Genomic DNA, 18,300 nt, shown 5'->3' on the forward strand with positions numbered 1-18,300 from the left:
AGTGTTAAAAAATATGTAGAATAATACACTACAATCCTATAACCTCTTCCTGCAGTGTTTTTAGAAGTTTAGGAGCATACCTAGAAAACCATGGTCTCATGTATCCAAATACTGTCCCCTCAGAGCACATCCAGATCTGTTCCCGATATAGAGTAGTTTAGTTTATATATATTCTGATTTTTGAATATGCTCAGGACAATATAGATAAATATGAAACATTTACCGTACCTCTTTTTTATACATTTTACAGTTTCCTCCAACCAATTGAGCTCAATAGCTCAAACTTATATTTGCACAGACTTGTAAATAAGTTAAAACAGTGAATTTTAACTAATGGATCTTCTAATACCTTATAATAGGAGATGGGGGGGGGGGGGGGGTAGTACTATGAACTACTCAGGTGTCCTGCATTGAGAATAGGAAGACAGAAGGAGAAAGCAAAGAGATAACTTCAGAATGTTGCTGCTTCTTCACTGTCCAATCACAGGCTTGGGCAGGTAATTTACCAGGTTGTGTTGCTTAACTGTAGCAGCGAACAATCAGGTCATCATCTATCATCTATGGTACTATTTGGCAGGTAACACCGCTCCATTATATGTATTTGGAATCCAGTTGCAACTCCTTCCAACTGTAAATAAATGGGTATCCTCCATCTTTCCATCGCCGTGTGAATGGGTTCAGGGATCAGGGCTTTGGGTTTTCCTAAGAGTATGGAGTTTACTCGAGGGGGGGGGGGGGGTAGTTCATCAAATCCTAGCAGATAATGAAATGCGTTGACATGCAGTGATCCTGAAAGATCAAAGTACAAGAAGGAGAGAAGAAGAAAAAGAGACAGTGGTAGCAGAAGGACCCAGGGCAGGAATAAGAGGAGGGGGTGAAGAGAGAGGAGGGAGACAGGTGCTGACACGGGAGATCTGCACAGGAGACGACAGAAGGACTGCAAGGAGGGATGCTACTTTTTCTAGTTACATAGCCCAGCCTTGCACCAAGGCGGACGCCATGCAGGTAAGACCAAGGACAGGGAATGAGGGCGAATGCGGCCAACCATCCAAGGTATAATCAGACAGATGCATTTCAGACGCCATGGTTCATACCAGCGCTTCCAAAATGCAAAATGTTAATCCAAATGTGTTTTTGGTTGTTTTTTAGTTGACAATAAAAAGGAACAAAATTTTGTCAAATCATAATTAGAGAGGCCAAAATGCATTGGACAATATTTGAATTGGCTAAAATCTGTCAACTCTGTCTCTTTCCAGACTGGAGGAGGGGCAACGATTGACGCAGAAATGGCATTGTGAGCAGAGGTTTGCAAGTCTTGTTCTGGTATGCCTTCCCTGCAATGGTGCCTCCATACAGGGCAGGCTTCCACACGTTGGGTTGAAGGGTGCGGAGTACTACAAAAAGTAAATACTAATTTTGCAGAGGCAAAAACTTTTTAATTTTGCACACTGAGCTACTCAGATGAAACTTGTGTCTTCGCAAACTTAATTTACATGATGCCCTACTGTATGGCCTTCCAGGTGCGGTAACACTAAATAACCCTGGCTACCTCCGTCAAATTGTTTCTCAGTAAAATTGGCTAAACTACTACATGCATCTGTATGTGTTGTTCTAGGGCAGCTAGGTCTGGGTAAGGACTTGCAGCCTGGGCTAGCTAGAGTTAATGCTGGTAGACCGTCGCACAGTAACACACGGCAAGTCTTCAGCTTGAGCAGACGCTTAGAGTAGTTCAGTATATTCCATTAAACAATTATTTGTCGGGGCCAGATAAGGCCAGCTGGGGTTATTACAAATGGGTCATGGCACAGTAACGCAACATATGCACTATTTGGGCAGGCGCTTGGAGTAGTCTATTTTTTATTTGTATTTTTTACATGGTATTGTGTATCTTTTTGCTATTTGTGTTATTTTAATGAGATTACTGTGGGGCAGTACTGTAGAACAAGTACGAGTCCAGAATAGGTGAAAGGAGCTCCTGTAACCCTCACATGCCACTTAAAGTCCATCACCACAAACCATCTAATTTCTTCCAATGCATTTAGCTAGATGGGGAAATTTGGCTGAAATCCCCTGTCATCGGTTTCTGGTTATGCATTTGCTAATTTCTATTGTGGGCAGGTGTGTCTTACGGAACCATTGACGTGAACTGAAAAGCACGTCAGTGGGGGAAATCGTTGAGCTCAGCATTCTTCTGATGTTAACCAGACTGACCGAATATAATGTTTTTTCAACTTAAACTGTCCAAAAGGTAAACTGTCATATAGACCAGATATTAAATTACCTGCAACTTGCGTGGACTGTATATGGCGTCCATGGTAGTGCACATTAGATACCATGTGTCGCCATTTGATAGGGCTGCCTGATCCCTGGTTTACATCTATGTGGGTATAATTGCTCATGTACATGGTCTGGCAGTGGGGTCAAGAAATTCATTTGAATGGTCTGTACATAGCATGGCAGTATAAAAAAACATGCATGAACCATACCACATGGTACACATGGTACCAATTGTTTCAGTGTACTGCAAGACAGAAAGATTTCCGCTGATAAAATTTTCCTACAACCACTAAGACGGAGCTACTATAGCTCCAATGTTGAAGCCCTTGATAATACCTGATATTTCCTGGGTCATATAGGTGCATGAAATCTTCTCCCCTACCTCCCAGGATGCCATGCTTTGGGCTGAGCAGCCAATCAACAAGCCCTAACACTGTTGAGTAGGGGAGGCGTGTAGGATAGTATCCAAGTGTAACCTCCAAATCGAACTAAAATGGGGCTTAAACATTAGTATTGTGGTGCCTACCTTCTTATAGGTCAACCATTGTTGACCAAGAGAAAATCTGGATAACAGAAGATATTTGAAGGACACAATCTCTTCTTGTAGGACATCCATCCCAGTCAATAATGACATCTGCCTTGCTATACTAGCCTTGTGTTTTTGACATGCTATTCCTCAAATTTACTAGTGGTCCTAGATAGCTGTTTTGTAAAAGCCTCCCTTCTAGAAGACCCCAGTGAGACATCCATTTAGTTCACAAAGTTTGACATCTAGCATTAGGTGTTAGTTGTGCATGCTCACATGGCTTCCCCTTACCACCAGCATGTGTGGCTACTGAAAGCCCCGAAAATATGGTATCTATGTGAATCAGGCTCATGTTGGGTACCACAAGTCTTTCACAATCCCAAAATTGGGTTGGTAGGTAGACAAATACCCTCTGTTATTGCCAATATTTAGATGTGTAGTGTAAGCAACACTAAAGCTAGGTACACACTTGCAATATTTATCATCTAACGATTATGCACGTTTATTTTGAACTATCATATTCTGCACAATACTGTACATGTTGTAACAATACGACCGTTCAAATATAATCCACCAATAGTGTACACACGCTAGATACGACCGTTTGAACGATGCAGGAGGTGACAAAGTAAAGGAGAAAGTGTACTGCAGAAACATCCACGATCACTGAAGGACCATACACACAATAGATAGTGAACGAACGTCGCTCAATCAGATCCGCTGAGACCGTCGTTCGTTTCCAGCTACAATCCTCGTTCTTCGGCGTCGTTGGTTAGTCGTTGGGCACTTTTTTTGTTAACATAACGGACGATCGGTCGTTACTCATTAGTTTCCAACGATAATTATTGCAAGTGTGTACACAGCTTAAGAACCTTGCTTGGATTGCAACCTTGCTCCTGGGACCTGTGTTGGGGAGATTTTATTTACACTGGAGACAATGTTGTAAATATGGATACAGACAATAGCGAGTCAATAAAAATTAGGTTGTTTTATTTCTGGGGGCACATGGCAAGTTCTTTCACCTTAGAGCCTAGTTTGAAACCTGACCAGGACACTACATTCATGGAGTTTCATGTTTTCTCCTAGACTGTGTGAGTTTGTCTCAAGAATCCAAAAACATACTGGTAGTTTATTGGCTTCCCCATAATTGGCCCTTGTTGATGGTAGGGACATTAGATTGGGAGCAAAAATGACATAGCTATAGTAATATGCTGCATAACATGTACAGGTGACACCAGAACATGATGCCTACTCTTGCCAGAGTGGTTTTAGATGAGAGGGGTGGAACCCTATTTAATCTATGGTTAAGCAAAATAAAGGTCCCCTGAAGGATGCTACATTCAGGCCCTATTTTATCTACTGCTGCAAATGATTCTCAGGTGATATCTAAAAAATCACAGCATGTAAAGAGACAAGGAGACTGTGTGCACATTTTGGGCAGCTGGAGTAGCGTTGGGAAGTGGTTTCAGCAGTACAGAGGGGTCACACAGGCTGCGGCTTCGTTATTCATTAAGAAGAATTAATGAGGCGGAACCGCTGAGTCAGGAAGAGCCACACAGTGTTTAAGGGAGACAAATATGTGTTTTGGTACTGTGTGCAGGGGGGTCGGCGCATGTGGCAGACCAACTCTTCCCATGTACAGGTCAATGCCTTGTGTGTACTGACATTTATTGACATGTATTGCATTGTAGCACCACCCTGGCCTTCATCTGGAGAGTTGGGCTAGTACTGGTCCTTTTACCCCTATATATTTTGGGTCACATGTATTTCTCCATATGAATTCCCATGGAGAGGGGTTCATGTTATTGATTGTTTTCATAGCAGCAGTCAAGGCTTAATAGAAGATTACCAGGTGTGTAGTGGTGGTTGAAAAGTTCCGACTGGATTCCGAACTTGATTGGAACTATTCCAACCTCGGATTGGAATTTGATCAATCCGATCTTACATACTTGCCATTGAAAGCCCTGACAATGACCCCTGTCATCTGGTCAGCAAATATGGACAGCATACTATGACAGCTGTCATTGTCAAGCAGTCTGATTGGCTGGGCTGTATTATTAATTTCTTTGAGAGCTAGATTACAGCTCTTTTTGGGTCTCATGTATTTCTCTATATGGGATCCCATGTGAAGATTAGACAGGTCCATATCATTGACTGTTTTCATAGCAGCAGTTAAGGCTTGATGTAGAGGTAGATCTACACCATGTGTCCCATTGTGCCAAGGTAATCTTTAAAAAGTGCAGGTTTTTGCTTACATGCCCTTCCATGCAGTAGACAGCCTATTGAAATAAATGGGCTGCTTCATTGGACCACGTGACAGTGCACCTGACAATGAAAATTTATGGGCCTTGATAGCCATGAACCCAGTTCAAGAATACCTAAAGTGTAGTGTGGGTCATATAGTTCCGATTGGATTCCAACTTTGACCAGAACCATTGGACCTCAGATTGGAACTTGGAATTCGATCTGACATTACTATACTTGTCATTCACAGCATGGACAATGAACCCTGTCATCTGGTCAGCAAATCTGGCTGCCAGACTACGATAGCTATTAAACAGAACATTGACCGATACAGTATGGCTCATCAAAAAATACCAATTCTGACGTAGAATTTCCAGTATCTTCACCAATCTGACCACATCTGGTCCAAGTTGGATTTTATACTGTCATGAGCCCCTCCAATTTTGTTTCTGCTCAGGAAGGTCCTAGATCACACACTTCCTCCTATGGAGTAACAATTGTATTCCAAATTGTCATATCGGCCCTGTTGGAGACTACGAGTGACCATCACACATGTCCACTATTGTCACTCCTGATCAGTAATGTTCAGCAGATCTTGCAATAAGTGCATGTAGACAGGAAGTGGCTGCAAGAAATGAGCAGCACTGAGATGCAAAAAGGATAAATCATGAAGGATTTCATGGAAGTCATTAATGATAAGCAGCACTTCAAATGACACCCAGTAGAGGATTACATCCCCTTTATGGGCCAGTGTATATTGGCTTTGGGATTGGGTCAAAGAAAATGCTATGTGCACCAGTTTGAGATGTATCATCAAGATCATTCAATGACAGGTATATGTGACTTCCCTTTGACCTGTGTTCAAGTTGCTTTTATATTTCCATAGCAAGTGATATCATCCCAGGGTCTCTGCACTTTTCTATAAAAAGGATCATGGTTTGTGGGAGGAGACAGCAGAGTGCTGCCGGAAAACATCATAGCATCTGGGCCTGATGTGAGCATTGGGGTGGATTGTGACAGGAGTTATGCAAATATCAAAAAGCCTTGAGTGGTGGATATCAGTCCTGGTGCAATGGCCATTCCTATACAGGAAGAATTGGCACGCAGTCCATCCTAGGTGATAATGGGCCTGCATAACTGAAAGAACTGAAATCCATTGGAGTGAAAGCTCCCCTTTAATTGAAGTGGTTTTATTTGATGCTTTCTCTTTGCATAACATCTAGTTGTGGAGTAACCAAACCTGAATAAATCATAAGCTCATATAGTAAAGGGTAACATTTCATCACATGACTGTCTGTCATGTCACTTCACAGGTTGCATACTGGTTCCTGGTCAATAAGTATTTAGTTCAGGTGTTTACAGTGGAGGGTATTGTTAGTTCAACATCATGCAAAGATGTTGTAGACTATTATGTTCTCCCAACCTTGTGACCACAGGTTGGTGAGGGCCCCTTGCATTCTCACCACGTCAGGGCCCCTGTGCACAAACCCAGCTCTACAAAGATTTGGTTTGAAGTTAAGTGTGGAGGAACTCCAATGGCCAACACTAAGACTTTAACCTTACTGGACAACACTGGGATAAACTGAGATATGGTCTGAGGTTCAGATCTTTTCATCTAGTCTTCAGTCTTCTGGGGTGGACTTTATTCAAAAGAGAAGACAAAAGTGTGAGACAGCGTACAAAGGATGTGAGTATTGAATCCAGAGCTGCTTTGGTTTGCTGGGGGACATTCCCAAAAACAGTTTCTCATAGGGCTTTCATGTGAACATTTGCTGTGTCCATAGTTGATTGGTTGGTGGTAGAGCTGGGAACAGTAGGGTGGTACCATCTCATGAGGAGGGACATTTGTTTTATCCAGTCGTTTTCCATTTGACAGCTAGCTATAAGTCAATGTATTGCTTGAAAACTCTATCACCAGAATATGTGTTTAGGGTTCACCTTCAAGTAGCACATAGATTGTAACATTCAGACATGCAAAAACCATTCTGACCAACCACAGGTGTCACTATCTACTGGTAGGTTAACATACACAAACTATGGGCCCAGTTCTTCAACTGGGGTTCTGAGTACTGGTAAAATGAGGAGGGATCAGTATCATTAATCATTAGGTGGTTCTCCAGACATCAGCTGACCAATTACAATCATATTTAAGTGCTTTGATTGGGGGTGCCTTCTTATTTACAACTTTTTTAACTTTTAATCGATTCATATGGATACTATACCCAAGATGATGGTGGCAGAAGTTTGAATAATAGAACTCCTTCTTAGTGCATGTTGATAACCAATATTTTCCCATTTAATGTATGTTTCAGATGAATGATGTATTAAACATAGATGATTTACCATTGATATTTTTGTTGCAGATATTAGTAGAGCCTGGTGGAATGAATCACCCCTATGTCTGTACATCTTTTGAGGACTCATTTAGAGAGATGTCCATGTTGTAGTTCCCGCCTTTGTCCTACTTTTCAGGGCCCCTATATATCTTCCACCTACTATAAATGAAATTCATTGTAAAGTCATCTGAGATTTAGGACTTTTAGATGGCCATAAGACTACGTAACGGCCATTAGGAAAGACTTGGGAACTGTAAGTATGGTAATCTCTCTATTGGGATTCACATAAAAAAAATTGGGTTATGGGTGGTTTCAATGTCCAGCTTCTACTAAAATATGAATTCTGATTTTATATATTATTGATTTTGTGAATATTATAAACACCAAACTAATCTTCCATTTTTTCTCTTTTTCTCTTCCCAAACCAACCCTTGTGTCTCTTCCAGACCTTTTGCATCTTGACCACCCTGTGATGCAGGAACTTCCTTAAATTTTCTATATACCTATTTCAGCATGCCTTCCTTTTCCCCCACCCCTACCCTAAACTCCTCAATCCCCTCTTCACCCCCACCAGGTTTATCGTGTCAACTGGATGAGTCCTACAAGCATATATTCCTACCAACCTGTTACATCTTTACCTTCCTGCTGAGCCTAGCTCTGAACTCCATTGTTCTATCTCGATGCCTACGCCGGCCATGGAACCCATCATTGGTCTACATGTTCAACTTGGCACTGAGTGACCTCATGTACAGTTTGTCCCTGCCGTTCCTCATAACAAACTATATTTCCCGTGACCGCTGGCTCTTTGGAGACCCCATGTGTCGTTTGGTCCGTTTCCTGTTTTACTTCAACCTCTACTGCAGCATCTTCTTCTTAACTTGCATCTCCTTCCATCGCTACCTTGGTATCTGCCACCCCATGCGTTCAATGAGGTTGGAAGCAATGCGTTGGGTGAGAGCCACATGTCTGCTAGTGTGGGCCTTGGTATTTGCCATGACCTCACCGATACTGTTGTTTGCTCGGACCGGACCACTGGACAGAGACATAGTAACCTGCTGGGATGATGCTCTTGATGAGGACCTTCAACGCTACATGCCTTATGGACTCTTTTTGCACATAGCTGGCTTTTTCTTACCCTTCTCATTAACTGCCTGGTGCTACTCAAGGGTGGTACGCACCATTTGGCAAACTTTACGTGGGGGTGGTATACCAGGGCCCGTTCCTGGGGTAGCTCAACGACGCAAGTCAATTCGGACCATCGTCACCATCACCCTACTGTTCGCTCTTTGCTTCCTTCCTTTCCACATAACCCGTACAATTTTCTTGACCATGCGGGCAAAAGGAGCTGCCCTAGGTGGATGCCGTGCCTTGGGGGTGGTGGCTGTTTGTTACAAGGTCACAAGACCTCTGGCAAGTGCCAACTCCTTTCTTAATGCTCTTCTGTACTTTATGACCAAGGAACCCTGTGGTAGAGGAATATGGGGGAGAAAAGAAAGAGAACAAATTGGGAGAGTGGAAAAAAGGAGACCGGCCAAGGGCGAAGGAGACTGGGACAATATCTATCCCCAATTTCACTAGTGCCAGGACTTTATAAACAATGGAATTGTTTCTGTCCTAGACTTTCAAGACAAGAGAATATTTGACAACTCTAAAATGTTATTTATCAAAAAGGACCCTAAGTCTAGGTGGATTTCCTCCATGTGTTCAAAAGGCTGGAAGGTCACATGACTTAAAGGCCTTGAAATATAAAAGCAACAAAAACAACATATGCCTTATAAAAACAGGGCATAATTTTTTCAATGCACAAAAAGACAAAATACCAAAAACCCTAAACTATCAACTCTTCTTTAATTAGGTTGACCAGGCACAAAAACACTTCCAATGTACCAAGAGCTAGAGTGATCACTCGAAAAAAAAAAGCTAATTTTGAAAATAGATTTATTTCACAAAGTTTTTTTTTACCAAAAGGTAAACCAAGAGGATAGCTAATGGATGCCATATAAAGGGACTGTACAACTTTTTATAAAGCAGACTTTGACTGGCCACCAGTTGATGGTGCCAAGAGCTCATTATTTAATTAACGTAACGCCGATATACGGGGAGTTGTAACACTGAACTACTTTTAGTTTGTGCTGTTATGTTTTGGTAAACATTTGTATAAAATAAACTCCTTATTAACCCTCCTCCTTATATATGTAATATATGTTTTATCATTATATGTATCATTTGCAGTAAGCATTAAAATACCTAGTGCTAGAGGCATAATGGAGGAGTCCAACCCCCACCCAACAAACCCCATGCTCCAATCAACAGCAATTTGTTGGCAATGGAGACTTGGGCAGATGTATTGTATGTGAAGGCTATAGTGGGATTCTACAGCATGCTGCTATCACAGGATAAGTGGACTCTACATCCAGCACAAGGTATTAAAAATACACATATGGAGTGTTTTATTTATAGTATACGCAGCCAAATTAAAATATAGAGGTTTGGTTGGACTTCACCATTCTACATAAAGCTGCCTTCATGTAAAAGAGTTACCAAAACTATTTACAAGTATGTATGTAAAATTTTCTATATCTGAGTAAAACTTTATTAAATATTTGCTATAAAAAAAGTGATTATTCTTAATTATTAGCCTATTTAGGCACAAATTAGGAAACTTTAATAGAATCTAGGTTTTAAATTTTGTCAAAAATCAGGGTAAATAAAAAAACCCACAGGCACGTGTTAAAGTGCAAAAAAAATGATTAAGAGATGGAAATCTTTACATTTCCTGTAAATGTTGAGCTTGGTTACACTGTTTCCAAGCACCTATTCATCTTATGGGTCCCCTAGATCTGTTGATGATTTTGAAGGTCCCCCTTTCATATGTTGCAATTGAGTCTGCCAAGTTTACTTTTAGTTCAGGTCTGAGAACTGAAAACTAGAAAATCTAGAAAAAGCTAGGGTTAGCGAAACTTTGTAGGGTAGGTAAAATGTCCAAAAACATTGCTAGCAATGCAGTGCACCACAATGCTCATTGACATTTCAGATATAAAGTGCGAACAAGTCCTCAGCAATAGACTGGAATAGAAGTTGGGGAATAATCACTAGGGATGAGCCAAAGGCTTTTGGCCAAGTTGATTTTGAGGGGTAATTCTTATGCGGCAGTTTGTTTTGTTTTTGCTTTGTGAGTTTGTTATATGTATTTTCCTCTTTTTCTTTTAAGATTCAGGGGCATTTTTAGATGTATTTAATACAACTTAGTATATTTTTACATTTGGGAAAGTTAAAAGGAGTTTCCTAGATTTTCAGAAGGTATCTACAAAAGAGCTGATGCCTTGGAAATCTTTGCATTGTCTCTCCTATGCTCATTATCAACTAGTGGTGTCTAGAGACGATTGGGAAAGATGGCACTCCAGTGCTGTTGGAACAGTGAAGGCTATTTAGTCTCTTGGGGGGTTGCATTGCACACAAATGTTGGCATAGCTGTGCTCCTTTTTCAGGTGGAATTGTAGATAACCTTTTCTTAAACATCTAATAAAGGAATGGTGGAGAGATCCTGCATGGGTGCTTTCCAAAAGCCGTGGTAAGAGTGTATGACCAGCATAATTAGCATTGTGCTAATGTACACTAAAGTATTTTTTATAAAATGCATTTTTATTTTTCCTAACACGTTTTGCTTCGTAATCTTTTGAATTTTTGTTCTTAGACTTAAAAAAATTATTTCTCCTGGTCATAAGTTATCACCAAGGTTATATTGGTTATCCTATCTATCATGCCGATGCTTTGCTGTTGGTGCACTCACCCGGAACAAGTGTAGAGAGAAGGAATTCTGACATTTTACTGACACATGTGCTTGTTCCAGGTCTGTGGGTTGGAACTACTCGTCTAAGTTGATCCTTTTGTTATCATTTTGGGTGACAGTTTAAAAAACGATGAACGCATAGGCATACTGCTCAGGTCTCTGCAAGTGCTCTGTTCAGTTCTATGGACAGATGAGGGGATAGATGAGACACAATAGTATTACAATATTGCTTGTTAGTGGACAGTCGTTAATAATACAAATAATTATTACAATGTTCTGCAATCAAAACAAACTTACCTGCCTGTTCACAATCCTCTGTTGAACGTACATGGAGCTGCATATGTACACCTCAATGTACAATCCCAGCATACCTGGCTGCTGAGAATTAATGAACTACATTGTTGGCCTCGCCTATCAGGACCCAAACCTGGAAGAAGACCCGATGATGATGTTGGTCCTGGCGTTGAGAAGAGGTAAGTTTGATTCTGCTTTAAAAAACTAGTTGTCGGGAATCCAAAAAGTGTTTAGATTCAAGTCCATGCAAGTGGTTCAACGGGTAACATTAAATGCTGCATGGAACATCTTAGTATAGTAACCAAACTGCTGACCACTGGTAAATGCCTGCAAAAAATTGGGTTTTCAACCACTCCAATTCATTTCAAAGTTATTTAGGAGCAGTCTTGATGGTGCCACCAATGGCAGCTTTTTTTCTTTTAAAAGGCAAGTTTTAGGTAGTGAGGACCCCTTTAGTCTATCAACAGTGCAGTATGGCAGTTTTTCTACAATATCATACTGGAGCTATATTGTTGTCAGATCTAAAGATGTTTGCACCGGTGTTAGCAATGAGGTTCCCAGTAGTATGAGGAAGAAACAGCAGTGCCCCAAAATTTCTTGTTTGTGCCGTACCGCTAATACAATACATACATACTACTACATACTTACTACAGATATCACAAAATAATATGGAAAAGAGGGGTTTACAAGCAGTCAGTCAGATGAATTTAGAGAACAAAAAATTCTAGTCAACAAGAAAAAAAAAATGTATGGGGTAACATAAGTTATTAAAAAAGTACATAACAGTACCATCAGAGAATATCAAGTTCTTTGTGTGTTCAAACAAAACTGTCCCGATGTGTTTCCCAGATAGAGAATTCTGCTTCTTCGGGGGGGAGTTAACTCACACAAGCTATACAGAATATATACCAATTGTCAGTGAAGCCATACATGATGGTCCCCAGTTCATCTATAACCATTCATGATTATGATCATGTCTTTGATCGCCACTGTTATGGAAAACCAATGGCACTTTTATGGCCATCTGTTGAATCACCCCTTTAATATTGTCCCCCAGTAGTCATTTAGCTTTCCCCTATTTTAAGTCCTTAGCTTGGGCATTCCTAGGAAGATTGTATTATACATCACATGCGTCTCAACATTCCCAGTCTGTCCTTTTTCCCCATTCCTCTCTCCTGTATTCTCTCTCCTGTGTTTGCAACTAAGGTTGACCTTAGTACCCTTTTTCTATGTGACACGGCATCCTTGTTTCCCTGTAGCCGTGATGTAAAGGTCAAAAAGTGTACTAGAGGCCTGCAATGATTTCCTATGTCGTTATTTATTAAACTGCAAGACCTGTGAATGTCTCCCCTGTTAGCTAATAGAGGACAGAAAAACATTTCCAGTCCAGCTGCTCTCCATTACACATAAGAAGGAGGTTCAGGTGGTCACATGTCTTGCTGAATTTGTTTTTGTAAAGACATTGATATACAAGTAATAAAAACATAGAAAACACCTTACATAACATCATGATCATCATGGTTTTAAGCTGAGGTTATTATGCTTATATTTTGCCTTTTCAGGTTCAGCGTATGGTCACAGCTAGTGGTAGGACCCAACAAGATGCTATACGTAGATTTCTGAAAGCAGGAAGTGATGGTAGAACCCAGATGTGATGCCGAGCCTCCATGGTTGAGGAACTTGATTTAAGGGTGGGCCAAGGACAGCCAAGCTGGAATGGACAGGGCTAGATGATGGTGGACATCCTCCAGCATGATGGCACCTTCTGACTTGCTTACAGCTTTTATTGAGTCACTTTTATTAGCTCACTTTGCGAGAAGCTCATAGTGTGCAGAGAGAGGAATTTTAGTCCAGGAAAGAAGGCTATACAACTGTGCAAGACTGAAGGGATGGTTGGAGGTCATGTTTAAACATGTCATAGTTAGGATTCAATCTATAGTTTTCTACACGGATATTATTCGGGTGAGGTTGAAAACACGACCGTGTAACACTGTAGATGTGAATCCTTCAAATTACTTTTTTATTGACTCCTCAAGATTTGAGCAGTTTGCGTGTGAATAGATGGCCTATATATCAGATTTGGTCATCATCAAAGATGGCTTAATCCCATTGGGCTACCCATCAGTAAGTAGGAGAAAACTGTTTAATGTGTACAGACAATTTTATAGCAGTTTTACCCACTTCCATCCAGTTTTCCCTGTAAACCTGTTAATCTCAAACATGGTTTCATGGAATCCTGGAGTATCTCCGGAGTTTGCCAGGGGGTCCTTAAACTGTGCATAATTGACCTCCCAATTGCCTGAAAAGCTCTTGAGCCACTTTACAGAGCCAGCAGCATGCACCAGAGATCCTTTTGTCATCCATTATTATTATTATTATACAGTATTTATATAGCGCCATCATATTACGCAGCGCTGTACAAAGTCCATAGTCGTGTCACTAACTGTCCCTCAAAGGAGCTCACAATCTAATGTCCCTACCATAGTCATATGCGATTAATGTAGTCTAAGTTCAATTGTTAGGAAGAAGCCAATTAACCTAACTGCATGTTTTTGGGATGTGGGAAGAAACCGGAGTACCCGGAGGCAACCCACGCAGACACCGGGAGAACCTGCAAACTCCATGCAGATAATGTCCTGGCTGGGGATCGAACCTGGGACCTAGCGTGGCAAAGGCCGGAGTGCTAACCCCTGAGCCACCATGCTGCCCACGGTGGCTCCATTCTGAGGGAAGCCAGTTTTACAACTATTCATTAGACCTGAGGATGGGCAACGGATGTAAACAGTGGGATTTGGGTCAAAAAGACAGCTGGGAGCTATCCTTTGCAAGCTGATTGTCGGACCGTACCATCATGTCAAAAGATAGGACCCTTTCTAAATGATGGAATTGAGGTGCTTCCAATGAAGAGTGCAAAGACATTTATAACATTTGTGCACCCTCAAATCTTGTACAGGCTCTTTTCCATTCCAGCATGGCTGTGCCCCTGTGTATTATGCCAGCTCCATAAAGACATAGGTGGGTGAGTTTGGTTTGGAGGAACTGCACAGAGCCTTGGTTTCAACCCTACTGAACACTTCCAACCTTGTAGTAACAGTTTGGTGAAGGTCCTCTTTTGTTCCAGCATGACTGTGCCACTGTCTTTAATGTCAGCTTCTTAAAGATATGGGTGGATGGTGTGGAGGAACCAGAATCTCCTTCACAGAGCCATGACCTCAACCCTACTGAACACCTTTGGGATGAACTGGAACACCAATTGCAAGACAGATCTTCTTATCCAACATCAGTACCTGACCGCAGAAATGCTCTTTTGTAAATTGTTACAATTGCCCAATTTCCAGAAACACAACAAAACCTCATGGAAAGTCTACCGAGAAAAGTAGTGGTGGATATTGTAGCCACATAGAGAAGGCAACTCCATAACAATGCCCATGGGTTGGGATGAGAGGTCCAACAGTTTTGGCTGTAGAGTGTACTATTGCTGAAGGTTCAACCAAAAAATGTCTCTTGGGAGGTAAGCCAAGAAGTTTGTGTTCCTCGGAATTCATACTCATAGGCAACCTCTGCAGTTGTCCACATGCCTCTGTTGCTGTACCATTGCCTGCCACATGATGGTGTTAGGTGAACGGCAAAGTCCTCAGTCTAGCAAGCAGCTTCTAATACTGATCAGTCAAGCTGAAGAACTGCAATAGAAAAGAACAAGCAAGACCAAGAGTACATCTTGCTTCAACTTAGCATGTATTTTAGGTTTAGCTGACTTTATGACCTTGTGACCTGTGTCTCAGGACAGCCGACTGTAAAGATTTTGCTTACTTTTTATCCCAATTTACATTATTATTTACATTATAGTATTATTATTATTATAGTATAATGTTATTATAAAGTATAGATATGATTGTCGTAAAAGGAACCATTCTAGTAAACGTGAGCAAAAAAAAAAAAAAGACTGGCAGGGGTTAAATTCATTGTCTACTCTATCCAACCGTTACATGCAGGGAACTCATGAGTAGTCAGCTGCTCAACCGCTTCGGGAGACATGAATGGGAATGCTTTCCAAATGCCTGCTGAGTAGCTTTTAAGAGACTGTTACAGTACAAAAACCCAAAGTGTGCCCCTTCCTACAAGCTGTGAACCACTCCATCAGTAAAGGTTTCACGTCCTGCTCTTTTTGTGCCCCCTCTCCTATCTGCTGAATCCTCCAGACTTGCATGGGAATGGAAAACTGTCTGGCCCAACCAACGGCCCATTAACAGTGGCCCATTAGATGTTTACCTGTTTACACTTGCTGCTGAATAAACTCGATGGCTAATATTTACACAGAGGGGAATAAGTTAGAGCTGTGACATTTTCCCTCCCTTTCTCTCCATCTGCTCTGTTTAGGAGGGGCCATACATGGTGGCACTAGTCCCAGCTTCTGATCTCAGCCAGGATACTATCTGCATGGGGTTTGTATGCTCTCTATGCTTGGGTGTGCTTTCTCTGAGCAGTCTAGTTTTATTTACAAAAATATGCTGGTAGGTTTATTGGCTTCCTCCAAAATTGGCTTTAGATCCTGGTAATGACATATGACTGTGGTGGGGGCATGACTATGGACTTTGTAAAGCGCTGCATGCGCTATATGTCGGTACCATATAAATAGTAAAATACCATAATATAATGATGAAGGGGTTTGCCCACATGCTTTTACTGGCAAAGCCTGTGGGGAATGGCTTTTCTGCAATTATAGAAAAGCTGCAAAAGCACAATACATCCTTCTCTGCTCAAAAAAGAGAAACCAGAACTGATGTAGGTTGCAGCCTGTAACACAGTTAGATTGGATCAAGATGGCCAGGAGGTCAGTTGGCCCATCAAGTAACCCACAGTATGTAAAAGGGAGTTTAAATGGGGCAAGGAAAGTCAGAAGGACAGTTGGCCACTGAAAAACCTACAGTCTATCATAGGAGCATAGAATGGACAAATATGGACAGGAGGACAATTGGTCCTTTGACCACCCCATGGACTGTAATAGGGGTAAAGATGGGACAAGTTAAGCCAGGAGTCCAGTTGGCCCACTGACTCACCCATAGTCTGTAATAGGGACATAGAATGGACAAGAAAGGTCAGGAGATAGTTGGCCTGCTCACTATCCCACAGTTTATAACGGGGACATAGAATGAACAAGGAAGGCCAGGAGGACAATTGGCTCGTCAACTTCACTCCTTAAAGGTTCACTCTATAACAGGGAGTATTGATGGGACAAGGAAAGTCAGGAGGACAGTTGGCCCACTAACTATCTAACGATTTGAAATAGAGGTGCAGATTGAAAAATTGCAGCCAGTATGATATTTGGCCTGTAGACTAACTTATGGTCTGTAATAGGGGTATATATGGGACTAGTTGGCCCACTGACTAACCCACAGTCTGTATTAAGGGTATGGATAGGATAAGGAAATCCAGGAGGAAAGTTGGCCCACTGACTAACCCATGGTCTGTAATAGGGGTATAGATGGGACAAGGAAAATGAGGAGGGAAGTTGGCCCGCAGGCAAACCCATGGTCTGCAATAAGGGGTATGGATGGAACAAGGATGGCCAGGAGGACAGCTGGCCCATCGACTATCTCACAGTCTATGCCAGGGAGTAGAGATGGGACAAGGAAAGCCAGGTGGACATATAGTCCACCTAACTAACCCACATTTTGAAATAGGGCGTATACAATAGATGGGACAAGGAAGGCCAAGATGACACTTGGAAGGTCAGCAGGACAGTTGGCCCATTGTTTAATGAGACATCTGTTATCCTTAACCAAAATGAAAAAATCAGCTGCCATTGCAAAAATTCATGATTTCATGCAAAAAAGTTTGCTTGTCCTTGATTGTCTGGCCCTTTGTCTGCAACGAATAAAAAATACCATTGGCTACCCTGACACCAACCACACATACATACTTCACTTCATCCCGACCTCCTCCTGGGCTTTCTGAAATAAGAACAGACTCTGGATTGTGTGTATGTGTTTGGTATGTTTGCTTCACATCCATGAATTATGGTAACCCAATACACATTGGAAACTAACAGTTGTGGAATAGGGACTTAGGTTTCCCCCTTACGTTTTAGCACAAATTACATTTTCCCCTATTTGACTCACCTGATTAGAACTAAACTGAATGGGTTGTTAAACTAGACCCAGTATCACAGCTATTGGTGAATCTAAATAAGGCCACATACAATTGCACAATCCACCTTAAGGTTTACCATACACAGATCAATCTTACATGGCTTTCAATTTACCTAAAGAACATCTTCTGAGGACATACTGAGACTATCCAGGTAATTTTCTAAACAATCTTTAAATGGCTCAACCATTTGTATACCCTAATCCCCACCACACACTTTAAAGTCTTATTGTACACTCTCCCTTTGAGCTACAATCAATGTTGTGAAAGGGCCTAATGGCATACAAATCTAATGAACAGTTTACCTCTAACGGGGATCTTCCACATTGGAATGAATAGATATTTGGTGGGGTAAATATAAAAGTCTGAACTTGCACTGGATCTTTGGCACCTCTGTAATGGTTGTTCGTGTTCTAGCATCAGTAGAGGCATCCCTCAATGTCGTTTGGTGATACGGATAAGCGTGCTGGATTACTATACAACTGTTTGCTAACGGGGATTACTGTAGTCCCTATTGTCAGGGGGAGTTGAAAAACAATGGGCTCCACCATTTTATCAATTGGAGATCTGAAGATAACAGGGGTCTTGGGCAATTGTCTAGCTTGCCCCACCCTAAAGCTACATATATGTGCTAGATGATTGATACCTGAGATGAACAGTCATTATCATCTTAGGCACAAATCTAG

General features: G+C 41.5%; 1 protein-coding gene across 2 annotated transcripts; it reads left to right on the forward strand.

Annotated features, from left to right (window-relative positions):
* The first annotated feature begins 900 nt into the window (after positions 1 to 900).
* On the forward strand, positions 901 to 9,566 carry LOC140322809 (P2Y purinoceptor 4-like). 2 transcript variants are annotated; one of them, XM_072399416.1, is made up of 3 exons: positions 947 to 1,005; positions 1,257 to 1,403; positions 7,830 to 9,566. In XM_072399416.1, exon 3 carries the CDS (start codon positions 7,897 to 7,899, stop codon positions 8,959 to 8,961), a length of 1,065 nt encoding a protein of 354 aa, XP_072255517.1. In that variant the 5' UTR covers positions 947 to 1,005; positions 1,257 to 1,403; positions 7,830 to 7,896; the 3' UTR covers positions 8,962 to 9,566. The 2 variants fall into 2 exon arrangements, with proteins under 2 accessions (XP_072255516.1, XP_072255517.1); XM_072399415.1 differs by lacking the exon at positions 1,257 to 1,403 and having other exon boundaries at positions 901 to 1,005.
* Positions 9,567 to 18,300: the final 8,734 nt, after the last annotated feature.

This window comes from Pyxicephalus adspersus, chromosome 2 (genome assembly GCF_032062135.1).
Source record: "Pyxicephalus adspersus chromosome 2, UCB_Pads_2.0, whole genome shotgun sequence".
In the NCBI taxonomy this organism is placed as follows: Eukaryota; Metazoa; Chordata; class Amphibia; order Anura; family Pyxicephalidae; genus Pyxicephalus; species Pyxicephalus adspersus.